Raw genomic sequence first — 24,026 nt, 5'->3', positions numbered from 1 at the left:
CCTCCTTTGTGTTTCTTCTATGCAGGGCTGGGGGTGTTTTTACGTGGAAGCCCTGCATGGCAAAAGGCAGAAACACGCGACAGGCTTAAGGAAAAAGAAAAAGAGCACAACCAACCAACCAAAAAAAAAAAAAAAAAGAAATTGTTTAAATATTTTGTACAGTCCATCTGAAGAACAGTCCCGAGTCTCATTCTTGCTACATTTTGTTTCTTTGGCCGTAGAGAAGGCTTTAGGAAAATGTAAGGCTGACAGCTGCTCAGCTGGTGACCAAATCGTGGCTGTTTCCTCGGGGATGTTCCCTTGCAGGGGGACACGCAGCGGATTGCCTCCAGCAGCATGCAGCTTCCTGGGGTGAGAACTGCTTTTCTCTACGTGCAAGTGGTGATTGCTGCTCTACCATGAGAAAATCTGCAAAGCAACAGTTTGATTCTTCCCGTTAGCAAGGGCAGAGCAGCCACGTGGTCAGCATCCCACGTTCCTTCCCCAAAACCTTGCAGCTCCTGTTTGGGTCGATGACGTCTCCAAGCATTAGAGAACAAAGAGGCAATGACAAATGGGAATGTTTTAACAGAGGAATGCACCCGGACTGGCACATTCACAGAACCATATTGCACTACACTTGTACATAACATTGTTAAGTAGATCATAGCACCGCTGTGTGATGACGGAACGGGAGGTCAGAGCCATGGCTGCTCCTTGGTTGAAAGAAAGAGAAGATGGGAAACACCAACGTGAAAGCTGACGCGTGGTGAAGGAGTGGGACAGTACAAGCAGGCTGTCCAGGTGGCACCTGCAGGAAAGCTGAACTCCATCTGCTGGCACATCGCAGCGCCGTTGTGTTGGCATGGAGTGACGTGCTGTGAGGCCAAGCCTTTGGGCTGCAAAGAAACGTGCGGGATAGGAGCAGCCCTCAGGCTTGCTGGGTTAATGCAAGAGAGGACCCAGGGGTCCCGGTGTCCCTGCAACAGGCTGTCGTCCTCCCAGAGACCGATGCCTGGATGGTTTCATTCCTAAATATGCTGGGGAAGGGCTAAAAAATAATATTTAGTTATTCTAAGAAGGTGCTTATGCATAGTGTTCCACGTTTTCTGATTGTAAATCCAACCACACTGGATCCGGAGTGAATCAGATACTGCTTCAAAGCAGCTTGAAGAAACAGGCATCAGGGAGACCGAAACTTGGACATTGGATGGTTTGGGAAGGAAATCCTCAACCCAGCAAGGATCTCTGCTGCTGTATGCGTTTGTGGTAAGTGCTTGGGACCCCGTGCTGGTTAGCAAACACACCATCCACCACATCGGCTGTATTTATTTGACTAAACTCAGAATGGGAAACGAGGGCGCTAATTGTAGACTGGAGGGGTCCACTCCAGTCCTCTCTGGATCACGGAGCAACACACTGCATAACCAGATCCTTGCCATCCCAAGCGAGTTCCTGTGTTTGATGTGCAGTCTCTAGGGGAAAATCTATTCCGAATACACTTTGCTGAGAAAGTTGCTCCCTCCCTCCCTTCCTCCTGCCCCTAAAAAGAAAGAAAGAAAGAAAAACTTCTCCTTTCTGATGACCCTCTTGACTCATGGATCAAACAGCGTGAAGCAATGTCCCGCGACAACGGCTTGCGCGTTCTTCCCAGTGATTTTCTTTTTGTATTCATTTTTAAAAAATTTTTTTATTAAAAAAAAAAAACCAAAAAAAAAAAAAACCAAAAAAAAAGACAGTTTATGGCTAAAGTGGGTGAAAAGGAAATGCGCCCAACAGCCGTTATGTGGGGCAAAGCAGGAACCCAGAGAAGGAGGAGTGGATGTATTCCGTGGAGTACAGCCCGTTGGCCTGGTCGGAGGGCATCTGCACCCAGACCTGGTCGTTCTCCTTCAGTTCAAGCACGGCGCTGCCCGACGCCTGGTCCAGGTACCCTTTTTTGTACTCATCGTAGGTGTAGGTAGCGGGCACGTTGTTCTTATAAAGAGCCACCCAGACGTTGGTCCCTTTGACGTGCACGTGGTAGGCAAAGTAGTAGATGCCGGAGATGGGGCAGGTGAATATCCCCGTGACCGGGTTGTAGCCGTTGTGCCCGTTGTACAAAGTCCGGTCGAACTTGACGGGCATGCCGGACGCCGGGAAGGGGGAGGTGAGGATGGCGGTGAAGGCGGGCGCGATGCGGGCAGAGAGCTCTCCTCGGCCGTACTGCGGCTTGCCTGGCTTGCCATTGCCCAGCACGGCCCCCTCCACGCCGCCGTCAGGCAGATGCAGCCCCGCGATGCCCGTCTCGTCAAACACCCCCGGTGCTCCCGGTGGCCCGGGTGGCCCAGGGGGGCCGGGAGGCCCGTTGAGCCCCGGTGTCCCTGGCATTCCTGGTGGGCCGATGGGGCCGGCCATGCCAGGCTCGCCCATCTTCCCCTCACCGGGAACGCCAGGGAGCCCCGGCTCCCCTTTGAGCCCTGGCAGCCCCTGAGGCCCCATGGGCCCTGCGGGTCCCTGCAAGCCGGGGATGCCGGAGGGGCCCCTCAGCCCCGGCTGCCCCGGGATCCCACCATCGCCTTTGGGCCCGGGGCCGCCCGTCAACCCCGGCACCCCAGGGAGGCCGATGAACCCCGGTTCTCCTTTGGGGCCCGCTGGGCCGGGGGGGCCCTGCGAGCCGGGCAGACCCCTCTCTCCTGGCACTCCTGGTTTCCCTGCGAAGCCATTCGGGCCCTGGTCACCTCGCATCCCCGGCATTCCCGGTGGCCCACTGGGCCCCACGTCGCCCTTGGGGCCTGGCAGCCCGTGCTTGCCCGGCAGGCCCATGGACCCCGGTGGGCCCGGAGGCCCGATGACACCGGCGGGGCCCTGCTCGCCTGGCTCACCATCGACTCCGGGTTCCCCTTTATCACCAATGGCTCCCGGCACCCCAGGCTGCCCGCGGTCTCCTTTGAGGCCGGGCAAGCCTGGCTTCCCGTAGCCTGTGGCGCCTGGCAGACCAGGGGGGCCACGGATGCCCGGTTCCCCCTTTGGCCCTATGGGGCCCTGTATCCCTGGCACCCCTGCGGCACCGGGGACACCGATCCCGTCGATGCCAGGCGGCCCCCGTGGCCCTGCAGGGCCAGGTTCCCCACTGACCCCCGGCCCCCCAGGGGGGCCCATGTCGCCCTTCTCCCCCGGCGCGCCAGGCAGCCCATCAAGGCCGGGTTTGCCAACGCCAACAGGTCCCGGCGGCCCCGCAGGGCCAGGAGGGCCACCATTGCCCCGTGGCCCTGGCAGCCCTGGTTTCCCCACTCCATTTTCACCCTTCATCCCTCTCTCTCCACGGGGTCCTGGCTCTCCTTTGGGGCCAGGCTCACCCCGAAACCCCGGCAGCCCCGGGCCGCCCTGGGGTCCTGGTTTCCCATTGACTGAGATGCCGGCGGGCCCTGGCAGCCCTGGGGGGCCAGGCAGTCCTCTGGGCCCTTGCTCTCCCCGCATGCCAGGTTCGCCCTTGGCTCCGGGCATCCCCTTCATACCCGCTTTGCCAGGCAGTCCTGGGATGCCAGGTTTCCCGATGCCGGAGAAGCCAGGGGGCCCTGCAGGCCCCGGCTGGCCGTGCATGCCCGGCTTCCCCGTGCCCGGCTTTCCTGGGTAGCCGGGAGGTCCGGGGGGGCCACGTGGGCCAGGCTTCCCTGGTGGTCCTGGCTCCCCTTTGAGGTCCATGGGCAGCAGCGGCGGCATGTCTGCGGAGAGAAGAGAGCACGGAGCTTTACTGGGGCACCAGCCTGCTGGGGACACGTCAGGCTGCCATGCTGGGGTACCTCCAGTTGGCAGCACCTCCATTTTGCCACATGCTGGGGCTGAGGGATGCGGTCAGCGGGCACGGTGGGATGGGTTGGGGTTGGACTGGGTGATCTCAGAGGTCTTTTTTAACCTGAATGATTCCCGTGAGGTTGAGGCCCGGAGACCCATGCATGGTTGGGTCTCCTTTGGGATTAAAAAGAAAATGCTGACATGTACTTGAGAACCCAGAGAGGTGATGTGCGGCTCGTTAAGACACGCCAATGGTGTTCTCTGGCCCTGCTCCGCTGTCCAGCGAGGTGGAGAGAAAACTTACAAAGGAAAAAGCGCTGAGGATGGAGGAAAAGCTCCAATAGCTGCGAGGGAAGCGCAGCCCCGACCGCGTCCAAGTGAGTCAGCCCAGCTGGGAGCGGGCCGCCGCCGCCTGACATCTCAAGAATTTATAGAGCTCTTTTGCAAACGGATATAAGAAAGAAAGTAATGGGCTGAGAGACTACAAAGCGAGCAGGGCTGGATTACATGCCCACCGCAGCTACGCGCGAAAAGCGCAGACGTGAGCATAAATCACCCCCTGAGCGCGGGCGGGTACTGCAACACATGACATGGGGAATGGGTGAGAAAGGGTAAACGCAGCAAAATCCCTCTGGGGAAGCTCAGAATGAAGGGAACGCTTGGCAGGACCACAACGAGAAATGTGAAGGGCAGAGACCTCAGCACCTCGAGCTCACCCAGCCCAGAGCAAGGCAGCAGCTGCCAATGCGTCGATCCCCCCCTGGTCAGCAGGAGGAGATCTGGGGGGATTTGATACACGTGAGAAGCATAACAGCAGCAGTTCACCTCCGCTGAGCGCAGCAAAGCACCATGGCTGCGTCCCAGCTGGGTGCCCAAGTGTTTGTCTGTTGGTGATGGAAGCATTCTCAGTGCTTATCCCCAGCACTCAGCCTGGCCCACGCGCTGCGCTGTAGCACAGGGCACTTGGCAGCACACGTTAAGGAAATTCTCATCTGCCATGGCATTGCCACTGGGCTTCTGCTCCTCGCCCCATAAAGCGGTGTGGGAAAGCAGGGAGACATGAAGCGCCGCACTAAGGCACATTTCTGGGGCTTGAATTCTGGAAAAATTTTTATCCGGAAAATGATTTCAATGTGTTTCCTCTCCCTCCTCCCCCCCGTCCCCAAGCCGGTTTTATTTTTTCCTTCTTGCCATGGTTTGAAAAGAATTAATTTTCTAGGTCATTTTGCATGGGATCAGAACAAGGATCTACAGCTGAGCCCATGGAAGAGAGAAGCGCGCGCACGCAGCCGCACGGCGCAGCACAGCAGAACGCCAGGCATGGGCTGCCAGCGTGCAGGCGGCCAAAAAGCAGACGGGAAAACCAAACCGGGGACGTTAGTGGGGAGAAACTGGGACATTGCAGCCCCGGCGGTATCCGATTTCAAAAGCCCATGTCTTACCACAGACGCATGTCTCGGAGCTCTGCATTTCACAGCAGCAGCATGGGGTTATGTGTTCCCCTCGAAGCATGAACAAAGCTGCCATGAATGCTAATGCTCCGAGCCAGCTGGGGCAGGGGAAGGGGAAGGAGTTCTGTGAGCTCTCACCTCGGCCCCGCAGCGCATGGGCACTGCCGTATGGATCCTAGTGGCCATCCCCTGCCCTTGGCTGCATCCATTCACCATGGACTCTATTTGGGGGGGGACTCTATTGCTCAGCACCCCAGGGCAGGCAGCCCTGTCTGTCTCACTAGGTGACACCAGCAGCCCCAAAGATCGGCCCTGCCCCTCCCCGCATTGGGGTCCCAGCCCCCACATCAGGCTTGGGAGTACCAGGGTGCTTGGCACGGCGCTGTGCCCCAAGCAGGGCAGGGGGCCAGCAGGGATGTGCCTTGCCAAAGGAGCAGTTACACAGGACGGAGCTTAGAGGGATGTGGGAGCTACCGGTATTCCCACCTGCCTCCACCTTTCCTGTTGTTATTTTGGGCAGTGAAAGCTGGGGGGCTCAGCAGGGACCCTCCCTGTGCTTTTTGCTCTGCTCAGTCCTGAATCAGCGTGGCCCTGTGCCCACTCCAGCCTGGCACCCGTGCAGCCCCCCAGCATGCTTGTTCCACCACCGCATAGAGGTAGCACAAGCCACCCTGACGTGTAGGGAAGAAGGAGGAAAAAAGCAGGAAAAGCAGCAGGGAGATACTTGAATCCAGGCCCATCAGCAGCTGAAGTGCTGCTCTTTGGTGAGGCTGTGCTGGAAGGTTGTGTCTCTGGCTGAGATTCAGAGAGCAGCTCTATAACAGCTGAGAAGGGGGCAGGGAGCAGGGGCTCCCAGCAAGCTTCGGTTCCAGGTTTTGCTATGTGTTTTCTGACACATGTGCTGAGCTGAACTCCTGATAAGCCATTCCTCCCAGCAGTAAATCAGCCACCGGCAGCTGAGCTTTCTCCAGTTTCTCCTCCCAGAGCCAACACTTGGGCTTCCTGGAGGGTCCAGCTCTGAGTGAGCCTGGGGGGTCCTGGTGGCTGTTAACCCCTTGGACTGCCCAAGAGGTCTGCCCCATCCCAGTGGCTGGCTCCAGAGGCAGATGCTGTGATGGTACCAAAGGTGGGGCTCAGTCACATCCATCACTCCCCCATCTTGACTTGCAGATATCATCCTGGGTGCTGAGTTAGTGTCCCTTGGCATGTGGTCTGTACCAAGAAATGCTGGAGGAACTCAGCCACTCTCAATGCTAGCTGTTTGCAGAGAGGGTGTGGAGTTAACGAGTGCTGATAACCCCTGGGTCTGGTCACTGATGGACCCACCTGTGTCTGCTGTGCTGCAGCACCTGCAGCAGGACTGGGCACAAAGAGAGCAGGGCTGTGCAGCAAGGGCAGGCAGGGAGTGCATGCATACATGCAGGGCACGGAAGCAGGCAGGATGTGCATGCACAGCGTGGAAGCAGACAAGGTGAAAGCAGGGCAGCTCAAAGCCAGCAGTTATGAAGGGCTGTGGCTCGGTTGGAAGCTGCAGCTGGGCTGGCTGCTCCCTGCAATGACCTCAGCGCCTCTGCCCCTGCGAGCAGCACATGTCGCCTGGTGGGGATTGATTTAACACGTGTGGCGGAGGAAATCGCTCTCACTTGCTCTCTTTGCGCTGGGCTGGGTCTCCCAGCTCAGGCCTTGGCCCTCTCTCCTTTCCCAGCTGGTGTGAAACACAGACAGGGAAACAGGATAGGTGGAGGACGAGCCCAGAGCAACTGCAAATGGACAGGATGGGAGGAAGAGAGCAAAAGGTTGTGGGGCTGCTTCATACACAGGCTCCCAGGGCGAGCAACCCAGGGATGCGGGGCACAGGGGCACAGGGCAGGAACCAGGAGACCCCCCCGCCTGAGCCAAGGGGGTCAGCTTCTCTATGCTGATATCCTCTGGGCTTTTTGGAGGGGTGGAAGCACCTGCTCAGAGGGCGCTGACTGTGGGGTTAGGGTGTGATGGGGAGAGCTTAATGGCTGAGGGATGCAGCGCGATGCCATGGGATGCTATGGGATGCTGCAGGCAGGTCTCCCGGTCTCACAGTCAGCATCACCCCCACCCTCCCAACCCCCTCCAGGCGCGCCCCTTACCGAGGTACTGCCCTTTGCCTTCCCGAAACGGGGGTCCCAGGGGCCCCTTCACCATGGGCTGCATGTACTTGACCTGCGCGTATCCGGCCGCTCCTCCCGCCGCCGCTGCACGAAGGCCAACCAGCAGCAGCAGCAGCAGCAGCACCGCAGCGTCCGGCAGCATCCTGTTCCACAACGCTCCTGTGGACAGAGCAGCAGTGAGGGGGGACCCCGGCAGCACCGCGATGCGCACCCCATGTCCCGTGAGGATCGGTGAGCAGCACACAGCCAGCTCTCCAGGAAGGGCCCCAAAGGGAGCGGAAACCCCCCCCCCAGTGAAATTTCCCATTGTTTTATGCACCTCTGGGTGCATGGAAAGCCCCTGTGGGAGCAGCAGCCCCAGCCTGAAGCTTATTGGATATAAACACCCTCTGTACAGACACCTCTCCTCCAGCAATGTTTTCAGTGCCAGACAGACTTGCAAAGGGCACTTATTTTTGGAAGCTTAAAGAACACGTGATGGCAAGGAGCTTTGCTGGTTGTTTCCCTCCTCCTCGCAATAATTGACCCGTGGTGGTAATTAATGAGCATTAAGCCCTTCTTCGCCTCTCCCCGCCGGGGCAGGGCTGCTGTGCGCTGGGATTTCATCGGAATTTCCTGGATGGTTTTTGCTGAAACAGCAGTGAGAAAAAGAAGAAAGCTGCGGCGCAGAGGGGAGAAATAAATACATCAACACAAATAAAATTAAAGCAATTAAGCAAAGGGAACAGGGCTGCTCCCTGGACAGGTGTTGGACGGGTTCTGCGTGGTGCTGGGCAGTGCAGGAGGAGCGCCGTGCTGCTGTCTTCTGTGGGGTTTAGCAAAGGAACGCTTCTCTTTATGAAGCATTATTTTACAGGGATCTGTTTAAGGGGGGGAAAAATCCCATTTTAAGGGATTGCAGCTGTAAAAATACGGTTTCTGCTAAATAAAAGAGGAGAACAAACCCCTGAATCAGCTATTTATTTGTTTGCCTTACCTGGAATGACCCCCGTGCCTCTGGCTCTGACTTCATCTCATCCCCTGCTTCCCCATCTCTCTTCTCTGGCACCCAGGCCTTACCCAGCCCTGTCCCCCCATGACACAGTGTCCCCATGGGATGCTCCTGGCTGTCCCACTCCCTGGGAGCAGTGCCTGGCACGACGCAGCCAGAGCAGAAGGGGATGCGTGCTCTCCCTTAACACAGCCGAGCGGTTCCGCAGCACTCCCTGTGAATTTGGGGCTGGGATGAAGCGTGGGACCTCCAGCCCCTGGTCCTACACCACCGGGTCCTTGCAGTTGGTGACTTCATAACAACCAAAGGGAGACATCTAGAGATCTGTATGATGAATAAAGTGTGCACAGTGTGTGTGAGGCTCTTTCATGCCCAAGAGCTGCATTACGCAGCGCTGATTAATTGCTATTAGCGGCTGTGCAATGAGTCCATCCTTTGGAGGCTGTGAGCCAGGGCTGCTCCTCCCATAGGGCCAGGAGCCAGCTGGGTGCCACCACCAGGGATGCTCCCCATGCTCCCAGCTGTGGGAAGATGACCTGGAGACCCTGGTGCGGCACAGAGACCCCTGGTATGACACAGAGATCTCTGTTATGGAATGGAGAGCCCTGGTGTGGCACAGAAACCTCTGGTATGACATGGAGACCCCTGGGCAGCACGGAGACTCCTGGCATGGCACCAAGATCTCTGGTATGGCACAGAGACCCCTGATACAGTGTGGAGACCCCTGGTATGGTGTGATGGCATGGCACAGAGACCCCTGGCACAGCACAGAGATCCCTGGCACAGCTTCAAAGCTCACAGTCGCTGCACTCCCCCGGCACCGCGTGAGCAGGACGTGTTAAAAACCCCTGGCACGCAATGAAAGCACCAGGGAGAGAAAAATCTCACACTTTGAGTCCAAGAGCCGAGACAAGAAGTGTCACCTTGTTCTCACAGGAGCGTGGGGCCGGGGGAGCCCTGCAGACAGGCTGTGCCTTGTGCTCCCAGCACCATTCGGTGCAGCACCGGCACCTTCTCTGTTTTCGCCCCCAGCCCTGTGTCCCAGCCCCCGGCGCGGCCCCGCTCACACAACCCCGCACTTGTTCATAGGGCTGTGGCTGATTTATGGTTGCTGTTATTTAAATATTAACGACGGGGCCGGCAGGCAGCGCAGCGCCCGCTCACTCCGAGGCTAATTATTTTTAAGTCAATATAGGCGGTCTGCAGGGGACCTGCGCTTGTGGTTGGAGGTCAGTGAAGCGGAGAAGTTGTTTAAACATAGTGGTAAAAGCCCCATCAGTGCTGGGCACAGCAATCCTGGACCCAGCCCTGGATCCAACCGGAGCTGTACCAACCTCTGGCCACACTCATGAGCCATCAAGAGGGCTGACATCACTCTGTGTCCATCCCTGTGCCATGTGCTCAGGCATGGGGATAATTGAGCATGGGGATGGGTGCAGCACTGCACAGCAAAACGCGTCCCCCATCTCTGGGTGGACACTGCAAGGAGAAAGCTTGGGCAGCATCAGCATGTGGGTGGGCTGCACTTGGCCGCCACCAGGTCCCATCCAGCAGCTCCATCCCCGGTCATTTGCAATAAAAAAATACAGCAGGGAGGGTTTCCAAGCCCAACACGGGGCTGGATGGACTCCAGCAGGAGGTAAATGATTGGGTTTGTGCTACGCATGCTTTAAAAATAATAATAAAAGGAGGCGAAAATGAAAAGTGAGCTATTGAAAGGGAGAGTGAGCACGGTGTTTCCGCAGGACGGGCTGCGGGAGCCAAAGCAGCGCACGGCCGAGCAGTGCAGGAGCGCAGGGAGAGGTTTGGCACAGAGAGCCCCTAATGCATGACGCCGGAGCGCAGCCAAAAGCTGCTGTACGCGCCGCGCGGATCCAGGGCCTCACCCGGCCTTCATCAGAGGGAACAAGAAAACATTTTCTTTGACGAAAGAAAAACATCCCACCCCATCTGCACACAGTTTCCTGCTGCCCCAGTGCACCCGTGTCTGGCATTAGTACAGGGCTGGCTGGGCATGGCACGGCATGGCATGGCATGGCATGGCATGGCACAGCATCACATTGTGTGGCACAGCGTGGCATCACATCATGTTGCGTGGCACGGCACAGCATGGCAAGGCAAAGCATGGCATCACATCACATGGCACAGCACAGCATGGCATGGCATAGCATCATATTGCATGGCCGAGCAGTGCAGGAGGCATGATGTGGCACAGCATCACTGCTTGGTGCAGTACAGCCTGGCATGGCATGGCATGGCATCACATTGGACAGCATGGCACTGAGTGGAACAGCACGGTGTGGCACGGCGCAGCATGGCATCACATCAGATGACACAGCAGGCACAACATGGCACAGCATGGCATGGCATCATCACATTGTTTGGCACAGCCCAGCATGGCGCAGCATGGAATGTCACAGCATGGTGTTGCACGGTATGGCACAGCATGGCATGGCATAGCATGATGTGGCACAGCACGCTGCACTGCCCTTTGGCCCAATCACCACAGCTCACAATGTGCTGCAGTCAGTGCTGGTCGTGTCCACCCACAGCACTCCGATCCAGGCAGGGGCTGCAGCCAAATTAACTGCAGAGCTGGGGGCTCTGTGCTAATTAACTCCTGCTGCACTAACAACTACCGCAGGCGACCAGAGCGCACGGGGCAGCTCGGGGCACGGCGAGGAGCAGAGCTGCAGCAGGACGAGTTGGAGGGCTGTAAGCACAGGGCTGCAGGAAGCTGCACACCAATCAGCTGCACTGTGCACAGCTGCTGCAGAGATGGCTGCACACCCCACGCTGGGTGCTTCTCCCTGTCCTGACTCGCCTCCCGGCACACCCAGGCCATGTGCAACGTGTGATGTGCAACGTGCAGTGTGCGACGTGCAGGGAGCAGAGGGAAGGACACCCTGCCCCAAAGCAATGTCCCAGGGGATGACACATGGCACGTGGCATGGATGCACAGGCTGCACGCCACCCGTGGTGCCAAGGAGCCCGGAACCCCGCAGCGGTGCTGACACCGATGTTGGTGCCACTGTTGATCCCACAGCTGTGGGGTCAGGGGTCAGCTAAGGCGGATTAGTGACCCTGGGTGTGCGTGTGCCGCAGAGCAGCAAGGCGTGAGCCTGCCACAGGGCACGGCTCAGGCCTTAATCCCTCACCCCCAGCTGTCAAAACCCCGGGCTGATCGTGGCTGATGCGCACCGTGATGGTGGCACCGCGGTGCCTACTGAGCTGCAGATGTGCATTGGTGGGGATATAGATCAGAATGGAAAACCAGTGCCCCAATGTGTCCAAATGTGGTGTTTCTGCTCTTATGACCCTTATCACAAACCGCTGTTTCACTGCATCCAGCAGCAGGTGGGTCCTGACTGCTGCACAGAGTGGTGTTGGCAATGCTGTGCCCACAGTGCGGTGTGATGCATCCAGGCCACGTGGGTGCTGGCAGTGCTGCAGGTCTCTGCACAAGGAGCACACCTTTGGGCTCATGAAGAGCAGCTCCTCACCCAGCTGTGCTCAGCCAATTAAGAGCTCAGCCAATTAAAACTGCTCAGGACTTAAAAGCAGCATGCTGGGTCTGCTCTGCAATTGGGTGTAGGAATCTCTGCTTTGTGCTCAGCCTGCCTCTCTGCACCCTTAGGGGCCGCAGGGATCTATGTGACCCTGTGGGCATGTCCCCCTGCACCCAGCCCCACAAAGGGCTCCGGCTCCAACCCAGCTCTGCCAAATCTCAGACTGCTCAGCACTAATAGCAGGGTTGCCTGCCAGGTGCATAGTTGGACCAGCCAGACTGCACATGCCAAACCACAGGTATTTTATGAGACGTTTCCTGTTATGAAGACATTTTTGTGGGGTTTCTTTTTTTTTTTTTCCTTCCCTTCTTCTTCCCCTCTCCTCCTCCTCCTGGTAGAATGGTGCCTTCCCAAAACCAAAGGCATGGTGTAGACTGGGAGCTGAGTGCCATTCAGTGAGGGTGGTGGTGTCAATGGGGTCACATCCATGTTGTGCATCACCTGCTGGGCACTGCCACCCCAAACTAGAGTTGTGCATGCTGGTTTGGTGATAGTGTGCTCTGGTCCAGGCTGGATCCTTCTGCCCTTACAAGCTATGCTGTGCTGTCCCACACCGTGGGTTCTGCAGGGTGGGAGCTGCTGCCCAGCCCTGCTGAGCAGTGTGGGCGCTTTGAGGGCATTTTGTTAATTGTTGCAGGTTCTCAGCACTGCTCCTTTTCCCTGCAGTGGTGTGGGAATGCCAAAACAACAGCTGCACAGGATCAACCCTGTGCACCTCAAATCCCAGGCACCTGCTCAGCACCCTGCTGCACCTGCCCCTGCATCACTGGGGCTCAGCCCCTGCACTTTGTTTGGTGCAGCATCACCCACAAGCTGAGCAACAGGTGGTGCTGGGGGCTGTGGGGCTGCTGAGGACCAGAGAGAGCTGTGGCCACTTGCCCACACCCTGACCAAAGCCACAGCTGAGCCCCAAAAGCTGAGCTGGGTTTGAGGCTGGGCAAAGTGGCTTGGCACTTCTCACTCCTCCTCCAGAGTGCTTTTTTTCCTTTCTTTGATATAGTATATTTTATAAGTAAATGTAATAGCATCCGTCTGCTTCCATAGGGATGGGCGGACTTGGTTTCTGGGCAGGCGCTGAGGATGTGCTTAAAGTTTGTGCCTGGGAAGCCTTTAGCAGATGTCATAGGGTTAGCACTGCTGGGAGCCCCAGCTGGGCTCCTCCTGGCACCCCACCCCTCCCCATGGCTCTGTGCTGAGCATGGAGCAGTGAGCCCTGTGCCTGACTGCCTTCCAAAGGGTGGATGTGCTCCATCCATTGCATTGAATCCTTGCCCCACTGTGGGGACACCTCCATGTGAATCCCAGTGCCCTGCAGCATCCCACTGTTCCCAGCCTGAGCTCCACCGTGCTCCCTGTCCCACCCCAACAGGGTTTGCTCTGTGATGCTACAGGTGATGAGGACCTGGTGGTCCCCAAACCAAGATGACTCCCAGTTGGGGACGCAAACACTGCCTGACTTGGGGCTGCCATGGGCTCATCCCACACTGGGGCTGTGTGGTGCCATCCCAGCACCCACAGCCCCACCAGTTCTGGGGTAAGAGCAGGGAAATCTTGTTTGTGCTCCTCTAATATCGGCCTTCTGTTTTGCATTTGCTCTTTCTTCAAAGATACGGCGCAGCCTCTGCCAAGATTCCTGAGGAGATATCCTCAGCAATGCAGACCACGCTCCCCACCAAATTCAAAGAAAACAAATGTCAGGCCAAGGATTGATATGAAATAGTTTAAAAATGAGAAAAAGCTGCCTTAGAGCTAGGTTTACATTAAAATAAATTTCAGGACCGGGAGCCTCGGCTGCTGGGAGGGGGGCAGGAAGGATTGGGTTCCCGGGCAGTGAGGTGCTGGCCCTGCTCCCCTGGGCGCTGCTCCTCCTCAGCTCCCCATCCTGCCCATCCCCACAGGGTGCTGGGGGTGGCACCAGGTGTGAGACTGGCGTTGTGGGGGGACAGATCCAGAGTGGGGCCCCTCGCCTGGTCCTGCCCTCGCTGTGCCCTATAAGGATGACTGACAAGCCCAGCCTCAGCCGGGGGATTTCATGGGTTTAAGGCATGTGACTTTTTTTCTGTGTTCTATCAATTCACCCATTAAAAAAAAAAAAAGTGTGACGGCTTCCCCCCCAGCCAGCCCCAAACACCCCATCCCTATGGCTCAAGGCACAGCACCCTGCACGTCCCCATCCCCGCCACCTCAGCGCTTTGCTCTGCATCCCCGCTCCATCACAGCGCATTTTCACCCACCCTGATCCCCCCCCTTTTGAGCAGATCTGTGCCGGGCTCGTTCACACCATGATTCTCAGACACCCTTCATTTATGTTATTTCATGTAATTGAATTTATGTGAGCCGCCGCGTGGTCCCAGAAAACCTGAGGTGTGCAGTGGAAACTTTGACACGGCGCTACCAGAAACCGCGCTCCCACCCCGCGCCGCCGCCGGCTCCAGTTTCACGTTTTGCTCCATGCTGAGGATGGGGTGGAGGGGGCTGGGGGGCACTGCATTATGTGCACTCTGCTGTGTCCCCCCTCTCTGCAGAGCTCAATTCGTGGTGGGGTGAGGCAGTGCAGCAGAGCTCTGTTCTGTGCTGGGGCGATGCTGTGTGCACCCCATGGCACGTGCGCAGCTGTCGGGACGGAAGCGGGTTGGGTAAAATCAGGTCTTCTCAATTTTTCCCAGAATCTTGTTTGGAAAAAATGTGTCCGACGCTGTCACAAGATGTTTCAACACCACTGAATCAGCTGTTTTGATTTTTCAGTTCGAGTTTTTTTTTTAATTTTTTTTTTTTTTTTTTTGTAATTTTTGTAATTCCCACATTTCTTTTGTCTCAAAGCTGAAAGCCTTGCAGGGAATTCCAGCTTCTCTGGGGTCTGGGGAGTGCTCCAAACCTCCCAGCTCCCTCCGAACCCCTCAGTCAAGGCATCGACCCAGGGCTCATCCACCCACCTATCCACCCATCCATCCATCCACCACCCACCCACCCATCCACCCATCCATCCACCCACCCATCCATCCATCCATCTATCCATCCATCCAATGTTGACCCCCCCACCCCATCCTCAGAACCCAGTGTTGACCAGCACCCACCACCCTGATGCTCAGCACCACGTCTCCAGTGTTGGCCAACGTTCCTGTGCACCACTGATGTCTGGGCTGAACACAGAGCCTTAAACCCCAAGCAATGCCAATCTGCAGCTGTCTACCTGAAGCCATACTACTGAGGCTCCTAATTCCCAGCACAATCTAACCTCTGCTCTCACCTGCTGTAAAGAGTTTTGGGTCCCAAAGCCTCCCCCTGCCCAGACCTCAGTGTCCATCCTCATCCCATCAGCTGAGCACTGGGGTGGCTGTGCAGAGGAGGAGAGCAGTGCCCATCCCAAGGGAAAAACGAGCACTTCTGGCCATGAATTGTGAAGGGAGCTCACAGGAGAAGCTGGCTCCAAACAGGTAGTTTTGGAGAGCTGTAGAGAAGTGGGAGATGTGTGTGAGTTCAAAGGTCTGGCAGCACCGCAGCCAGCCCTGTGTCCCAGTGCAGCAGAGAGCTCCAGACTCAGCCTCTTTACGACCATTGATGCACAGCCAAGCAAAATGTGGGACCTGGAGTTCAAGCAGCGGTGCAAATCAGCGAAGAAGACACGGTGTATTTTCTTACTGGGACCTACTTGTTTCTGTCAGATGAGCAGGCAGGGTTTCTCTGTTCCTGCTAAGGACACAGCCGCATGCCCTCCTTGTAGGAAATGAAGCCCAAACCCTCTGGGCATGGCTGGCTGGGGCCAATGGGCGTGCACACCCCGCTGCTCACCTCTTTCCCACATTTCTGCACCCTGCTTTGGCCAACAGCACAAAAAACCCCACTGAAGGAGCTTTTAAGGGCAGGTTTTGCATGAAAAAGCCAAAAGCTGGCGGCGGTGCGGGGCGGTGCCCCGTGGCACAGGGGCATGGGACAGTTCTGCCCCTTGGCCCCCATCCTGGCAGCGCCGGGTGCAGAGCCGGGGCCGAGGGATGCATTTATTACAAAACCTTTTGTTTAGGCTTCAAGCTGGAAAAACACTCAGCTCCTATTTTCCATGCAGAGCTCCGCTCCGGGCGGTGTCATGCGGGAGCCACCCTCTGCCCACGCTCAGCACCCGCTTCCCAAACCCCACAGCGCTCCAACCCCACGCACAGCCCAGTGCCAGCCCGGCCTCACCACTGGGGCCACTGCTTGTTTCCATTATAAACCAGTCTGGCAGCGAGACGGAGCTGCAGGGGCTGAGGCCGGGGGCCGTCCCCTCGCTGTCCCTTTGCTACCTCTGCCCCATGCCAGGGGAGCGGAGATGAGGCAATGCGCGGTTCATCTCCGCTTCACGTGGTGTCCTTTGGCACAAAGCACCGGGACACCATTCAGCCGTCCATCCCCACGGGTCTGGGATGCCATGGGGCTGTGGGGGCGGCCAGGCACCATGCCTGCCCAGGGCTGACCTCAGACCAGGCGCCTTCCGAGGACTGGAAATCACATGGGATCCTGGAGCGGGGCACATCCGTCATCGCGCAGCGCTCCGGAGACGCGCTGTCCCCAGGGCAGGCGGGCGGTTCATCAATCCCATCTCTGTTACCAAATTGTGCAAGTGGCAGGGATGACATCCAGAGAGCCCAGGCATGCAGGGCACCCCACGGGCTGCCAGGAAAGCACGGCTCCGGGGCACTGCTGGGAAACAATGCACCTCTCCAAGAAGCAAATGGCCCAGGTGCTGGGCAGAGCCATTCCAGCCCGTGCACTCAGTGCCCGCGGGAGCAGCCCTGGGTGTGTTCATGCCTCTGCCTTCTAGGAAATGGGGACAGCAAGGTTCTAGGAAACGGGCAGCATCAGAGCCCCCGGATTGAGCGTGCCATGCCCTGGAGAGCTCTGGGTTTCTGGCTGCTGCACTGCTGGGCCTGCATGGGATTTATGGGACTTCACATGCGGCAACGAGACATGGGGAAAAAATTAACTTGACTTATTCATCCTATTTTTCTAGAGGACAATTCTAAAAGAAAATAATACAAGAGCAGAAAGCCATCCACATCCAACCCAACAGCTATTGTGTGGGGAACGGCGCAGGGAAGGGCTCTGGGAGCGGCGGGTTGGGCTGGGGGCAGTGCTGGGCTGGGTGATGCCAATGGAGCTCTGAGCTCAGCGCTGAGCAGCACAACCAGCCCTGCCCCACGCCAAACATCACGGCCACGCGAGCCTTGGCGGGGCTGTGAGGTTATTTCGGGAACTTTCAGCACCACCCAGAGAGGTGTCCGATGCTTTTATTTATAAACCCGCTGGCTCCTGCCCAGCTCCATGCAGGAAAAAGCCCCGCAGAGCCAACATAAGCGGAGCCAGCAGCATCCCTGCGTGATGGGAGGCGATGCTGGCTAGGGTGAGGATGGATGCTCCAGCTGAAGTGGTTCAGAGCTGCCCAGCTCGGGGTGCTGCAGAACCAGCACCCGTCCCTGCGTGCTGCTGCTTGGCTGAGGGTGCTGCAGCCACCCAGAGGTGAGCACAGACGAAGCACAGTGCTCCAGGGACTGGGTTAATGGGGTCCAATTGCTGGGTAGTTCTTGGAATAACAAATTCTATCATCCAAAACAGCAAAACCACAAAAGGGGATCAGCTTGCAGCCCGGTTCACCAAAGGCCCTTGTCGGGGGCCCCGCACCCCCCAGTCTCCAATTGGAGAAAACTCAGTGTAACCAAATGAAGCAGCACAGCCAGCCCAGAACTGCCCCAAAAGCCCACAGTGAGCTCTTCCCAGCCGGGATCAGACCCCAGGGAGCACAACATGCAGAGCAGGCGATGCTGGATTCATCCCGCCCTGCAGACTGCACAGCACCCAGCACCAGCTGCTGCTGCTGCCCGCCTGGCAATCACCCACAGTGCGGCCTCACTGGCATTTCCCTGACCTTTGGGACAAACGGGGCTGTTCCTCCTACAGCCCTGCAAATGCCAGACAGGGGGAGGCAGCTTCTGGCTGCACCCCGACCCCACAAAGGGACCGGAGGCCAAAGGGGCAAAGCTGCCGTCGCTGATGGGCTGCCAGGAAAAGCAGCAAAATCTGGGTGTACAAGGGGAAAAAAAAACCCTTTCCTTTGCTGTGGGACAGGGCAGAAGCTGCACTGTTTCCTGTGTGCTCCTGGTGGGGGGGACCAGGGAAGCCCCCACCCCATCCATGCACCGTGGGGAATTCAGGTCTGCCCGGCAGCGCTCCGGGTGCATTCCTGCCGTAAGCACCGCGGATTTGCTGTGCTTTAAGAAAAACGAAAAGAATGTTTCGAATGAAATTAATTCTTAGGAGCCCCACGTTTCATCAAAGCGCTGCCTGGGCACGGCTTGGCACGGGGTCAGTCCTATAGGCTGGATGGGCCTTCCCTCGGGGGAGGAAAGTGCTGGTATGGGTATAAAATGATGACAAATCATTGCCCATCCGCTGATGGAGGAGCTCATCTGAGCTCGTGGTTTGCATTCAGCACTGACACTGCACACCCTGTGGGAAATAACTACAAGAGAGAGCCCTGTGGTGAGGAACACAGTGGGTACAAATGGAGGTGGGGAGGCAGGACCTGGGCACAGGGCAAAGGTGTAACAGAACAGCAAAAGGCCCGCCAGCTTCCTTCCTGCAGACAGGGGAACAATCACAACCACAAAGTCCCCCCCGCCCCAAAGCTGCTCGGGATGCTCAGTGCATCCCTGACCATGCATCAACCCAAAGCAAAGCACAGGCGAGGTTTTGGGGTGAGGTTATCAGTGGGACCTCTCTGGGCCCCAGAGGACTGGGATTAATGGCAGGGAGCAGACAGAAGTCTCGCTGCTGTAACCCAAAGCCCCGATGTGGGGGATCGGACCCGGAGTGCCAGGCTGTGCTATCAGGATACAGCAAGAACAGGGCGCTTGTTTCTGCCCCGGCTGGTGCAGAGAATACCTTTCTGAAATCATGGACAATGCGTGTTTGAGGCTGAAAATATGCTGCTTTGGCAGAAGCCCACATAGTTAACCTCGGTGGGCACCGGCGGCTCGCACAGAGGTGGGATGGCAGAGCTCACTGCTGACCCCACGGCGCTCAGTGCAAGCAGGAGGCACGGCGATAAGTGGTGAAATTAAAGCTACGTGGAATGCGGGCAGGGCTCTGCAGCTCCTGCTGTGCCAGGGCTCTGCTGCCTTATCAGCACTGCTGTGCTGTCCTGACACCGATATCCCCTCGGCAGCGACGTGCCCCGATGTGCACCCAGGCTCCGGGCTCTCACCCTGAGAATTGGGGCTGGAGCTGAGCCAGCGTCCCCAAGGAAAATAATGCAGCCCCAGCAGCTGAGTGCAACCGCAGCATTCTGATGGGAAGCCATAAATCGGCCCCAGGCTCTCAGCCCCCGATGAATCCTTCAAATAAACCTGGGCTGAGAGCAGGTGAGCTGCCGTGTGCACCAGGTGCTGTGTGCAGGGCTGACCCCAAAGCTCAGCTGTGGGGCAATGGGGCACTGCTTTGGGGGGCAGCCCCTCTGCAGCTCAGGGCTGTGGGGAAGGGGAGAAGCCCTGCGTGGCTGCAGAGCTGGGCACGAGGCGGTCCGGCTGCGGGGCTTTGGTTCCAGGGCGAAACAAAGAGGAGGCTCTGATTTAGGCTAATGTGCCCCAGAAGAAAGGCTGTGTCCTTGTTTGCTCCCGCGGCCGCATTGTCTGTGCATAAAGGAGGGGATCGATCTCACCTCGATACCGGAGGTATCGTCTCATTCATCTGGATGGGGCTCTTTACAAGACCCCTTCTTTACAATTTAGATCCCTGGGAACTTGGAAGGCAGCAGTGAAATAAAACCCTCCGCAGGAACAATAAAGAGGCTCTCAGCAGCCGCCAAGGGAGATCTGCACGGGAGGTGCAGCCCCACAGACCCGGGCTTTGGGGTCTGCACTATGGGGACATTCCTGGAGCCATATCCTCCCCAGGATGGCAGCGTTGCTATGGGGCTGTGAGCACTGAGCTCCAGTGCAAGAGCAGAGCGCTCAGTGCAAAGTGGGAGAGCCCTGGCTGTGCATCTCCATCCCCTCACTGCCTGCGCAGAGCAGCAGGTGGAAATGCAGAGGGATTTCTCCCTCCCTGCCAAACCCTGTCCTGCACAGAGGCGCCTGGAGAGTCTCTAAGGACAAACATCTGTGGATGGGACCGAGGGACGGGCTCGGCCCCAGGGGAGGCAGCGCAGATGAGACTCTGCTGTACAGCAGCCGGGGATTTGGCGGAGGTTCCTTCCTGAGCACCGCGTGAACTCAGATGACACCGGGGCCACGGGAGGCCACGGAGCCTCCGCAGATGTTTGAGGGGATGGGAGAACACCCCATGCGGCTGCTTTGGGGCTGCTTTCTTCCCTTCCCTTCCCCTACCAACGCTCAGCTCATGTCTGCAGCACTCGGGAGTATTGCTGGGGAGATCCGGAGGGGACACGGGGTGTCGAGGTGGGATGTGGGGAAGGAAGGGTGCAGCTCCTACAGCAGTGGGGACACATGCAGCGATCCGAGGTTTGCAGCCCACGGACCGCACTGCCCGGCACGACCCCGAGCAGATGTGCTCAGGACATTGAAACCCGTCCAGCCGAGAAGGCCCGGCGCAGTTGGGTTTGATCTCAATGCTTTGATGTCCGCAGACGATGCGCGGGGTTGTGCAGAGAGCAGACAGCCCCGGGGAGGGGGAGAGGCACAGGGATGTGACTCAGGGACGGCTCCGACACAGGAGGTAAAGGAAAAGAGGCTTATGGTGTCTGCTGGCATCGGCGTTGGGCTCAGCCGTGTCCCCATTCCTGGCATCACCTGCAGCCCCACAGCGCTCTGTCCTATGGGATTCCTGCAGGGCTTGGGATTTTCCAGTCACCCCCCCAAAAATATCCAGGAGAGAGCAGTGCAGAGGGGCAGTGAGGCCCTGGGTGTGAGCCAGTGCCTACTGGTGCCCCCAGCCTCCCCAAGCAGGCAGTTAATTGCCATAATTAGTGCCCAGGACAGAGCACAGCTGGGGAGACCTGCGTCAGTCCGACAGCCTGTGCCCCTCTGAAAGGGGAAAGCTTGGGAGGAAGAACTGGGGAAAAAAAACAACTGAAATTTGGCATCTCCTCGTCCCTCCCCTCCCGGGCTATTGGGTTGTGTTGTCACAGACACTTTCTTTAGCACAGGGGAATGGAAACTCTGCCGTTTCCCGAGCTGCGGACAAGTTGAAATATGAGAGAATGACAGGGGGAGTGTGTGAGAAAGGGGAAGGGAAGGGCCCTTCACGCCCCTTCCATGGGGTTAATGCGTTCTGCAGGTGGCCGTGCCCGGCGCTGTTGGAGCTGTGCTGTGTGCACAGCACATGGGGAGCTCGGTGCAGTGCAGCACCCGGGGGCACGGGGGGCCAATCAATGGAAGTTCTGTCCTTCATGTCACAGATGCCATAGGGGATGGAGCGTTGGAACCAGGTGCATTAGAACCAGCATTGCAGGGGATGCTGCACAGCCCGCAGGCAGCGAGCGCTCGGGGGCACCACGCATTGCCCACACCCTGCCAGCTCTGAGACCCCTATAAACCTCTGAAATCCTACAAACCTCTGGATACAAAGCTCTGCAAAACGTCCTTCCCAGCCATACAGCTCCCTTACAGCTCCTTTGCAGAGGAGTGCCCCAGACACACTGCGTAGAGCTGCCTGGAGACGAAAGCCCCCCCATGGGCACCAGCCCCACACCTGAGGGCATCCTGGCACGGGCATCACTGCTTTGCTCAAGTTCCTCCCAAAGCACTGCTCCCCAGCATGGGCTGCCAGCTCCTCCAGAGCACGCAGCTACCCCCAGGGCTGTGCTTGACCCCCCGACACTTCGGCCATTGCTGTGAGTCCAATTCCCCCTGCATCACTGCTTGGGAGGGATTTCTCAACTACATGAGCACGGTGGGCGCAGAGCAGCCCTGGAGGGGGGCAGGGATGCTCGCCCTTTGCCAGACTCCCACCTCACAGGAGCAGCCCAGCAGTGCCTGAAGCCCCACGGATGGAGTTGGGGGCTGTGACCCCAATGCAGACGGCCACCGCCGCACTCCCCCCGCGTCGCTCTCCGAATGGGAAACCGAAAACCCGACGCTGTGCTGAGCCCCTGCCAAGAGCCACGGACAGAAATATCCTTGATTTCACCAAGGTGTGAATAACTTCTGACACTTCTGGGGCTTACTGCCTTCAAAATCCCCCAGCAGTCCCCATTCACACTCCGCACAACTGCATTTCATATGAATGGAATATATGAATCACTGCAAAGAATTTAAATGCTCATACAAAGGAAAGCTCCCTCTCCGCAGCCAGGCTCTGCACAGCCTGGAACAAAGGCACGGAGGGGAAGGAGCCCAGCACAGGCTCACCCAGCACGGTGACACCCGTGGGCCCCGATGGGGCATCACCTCCCGCAGCTCCACACTGAGCCCCCCGATGACAGCACCTCCCAAAGTCCTGAGGAGCCCCTGACAGCTCTCAGCTTCAATCCTCAGCTCCGGCTGGAATGAGCTGAGAGGGAAAAGTTCTTTATTTTCATTCCTTTGCCCCAGCGTGTCAGGGAGCCCCACACCCTGCAGTGCAGCAGCACGGGGTTCTGGGGGGGGCCGGGGCGGCTGCTGATGGAAACCGGGTGATTCTTCCTGCAAGAATCCCTTTTTTTTCTTCTTTTTTTTCTTTTCTTTTCTTTTTTTTCTTTCTTTTTTTTTTTTTTTTTTTTTTTTTTTGTTCGGAACAGTTCTGTTTTCACTGCTTCTCTCCCCCCCAGGCAATAGGGCGAGGAAGAAAAATGTAATCCGAAGCCTGGCTGGGGCTGGGGCTGCCAGAGCTCCCTGGCATCGCACTGCCTGCCGCAGCCCGGCGGTATCCGGGGGGCAGCGTTCCCCCCTCCGTGCTCACATCCCCTCTTGACACTCATATCCCCAGCTCAGCACACAGCCCCCAGCATCAGGGATAGAACTGTGCCACCCCCGGGCTGGCACTGCCCCTGTGGGGGTCTCGCAGCCCCCTCCCCCCCAGCCCTAAGCGCGCAGAGCTCGGTCCCCGTACGGAGCCGCTTTGTTTCCCAGTGTCCCTCGCAGACAGATCAAAACTGCATTTTTACAGAAGCAATAAAAATCCCAGGAATTCACCGGCCTTATGATTTATTAAACATGTTCCCTATAGCAAAGCCGCCCGCAGATGAGAAAATAGCGGCAGCGGGTTATTGCCGCGCCCCCGGGGAACGGCCGGGGGGATCTCGGTGGGTCATTGAGAACGCTCAGAGCTGGGACGTTCGACGGAGCAGAGCCAATTAGCAGCAACTCTTAAACGCAAGAAGCACCTTGCTCTGCCCAAGGTGTTTGGGAACGAGCTGCCCCCATCCCTGCTCGTGGCAATGCCTTAGGGTGAAGCTGCATCCCATAGGGGCAGGGCAGCCACAGCCCCACACGGGCACAGCCCCGGAGGGCTCAGCCCGTTCCCAGCCCCTTCTGCCCGCACAAACGCACTCCGTGCCCGCACGAAGGTCGCAGCGCGATGCGGTCGGGCAGCGCCGGGTCGCACCGGGACAGCGCTCGGGGGGGAGGGGGGCGATTAAACGGGATCGGGGGGGGGTGACAAAAACTCGTAAGAACTAAAGAGCAGCGCGCGGGCGAACAGCTCTCCCGTCAGGGGGTTGGAGGAGCCCTCGCGGTGCGCTCCGCACGGGGAAAAGCCATCAGCGCTGCGGAGCGCGGCCACACGTGCGCGCAGGTGAGCGCGGGGCGACCTTACCTCGGGCCGGCGCTGCTCAGGATCGCATCGGGGGGCGGCCAGGCTCGGCTCGGCTCGGCTCAGCTCTTGTCGGCACGGCTCGGCACGGTACAGCCTGCCCCGGGCGCGGCGGGGCCGGGGCCGCTCTGGCTGCGGGCGCGGGGCGGTGCGGGGGGCGCGGAGCGGGGCGGAGCGGGGCCGTGCGGGAGTGAGGGAGGGGGCGAGGGGCCGGGCCGGGCCGGGCCGGGCTGGGCGGGCAGCGGGCAGGCTTACCTCCTTTTTTTTTTTTTTTTCCCTATTTTTTTTCCTTTTTTTTTTTTTTCTTTTTCCTTCTCCTTTCTTATTTTTCTTTTCTTTTCTTTTTTTTTTTTTCTTTTAACTTCCATCTTTATTAATGTTTTCATTTACTTTCATTATT

The 24,026-nt window shown here is 58.0% G+C and overlaps 1 protein-coding gene across 1 annotated transcript; it reads right to left on the bottom strand.

Annotated features, from left to right (window-relative positions):
- Positions 1-1,290: 1,290 nt before the first annotated feature.
- COL8A2 (collagen type VIII alpha 2 chain) lies at positions 1,291-23,768 on the bottom strand. The gene is made up of 3 exons (XM_031594874.2): positions 23,630-23,768; positions 7,328-7,507; positions 1,291-3,683 (listed from the first exon to the last, which is right to left on the bottom strand). Exons 2-3 carry the CDS (start codon positions 7,488-7,490, stop codon positions 1,762-1,764), a joined length of 2,085 nt encoding a protein of 694 aa, XP_031450734.1. The 5' UTR covers positions 7,491-7,507; positions 23,630-23,768; the 3' UTR covers positions 1,291-1,761.
- Positions 23,769-24,026: the final 258 nt, after the last annotated feature.

Source organism: Phasianus colchicus, chromosome 24 (assembly GCF_987193195.1).
Source record: "Phasianus colchicus chromosome 24, bPhaCol1.hap1.1, whole genome shotgun sequence".
In the NCBI taxonomy this organism is placed as follows: domain Eukaryota; kingdom Metazoa; phylum Chordata; class Aves; order Galliformes; family Phasianidae; genus Phasianus; species Phasianus colchicus.
The sequence above is the reverse complement of the archived record's forward strand: the minus strand, read 5'-3'. Positions and strand labels throughout refer to the sequence as shown.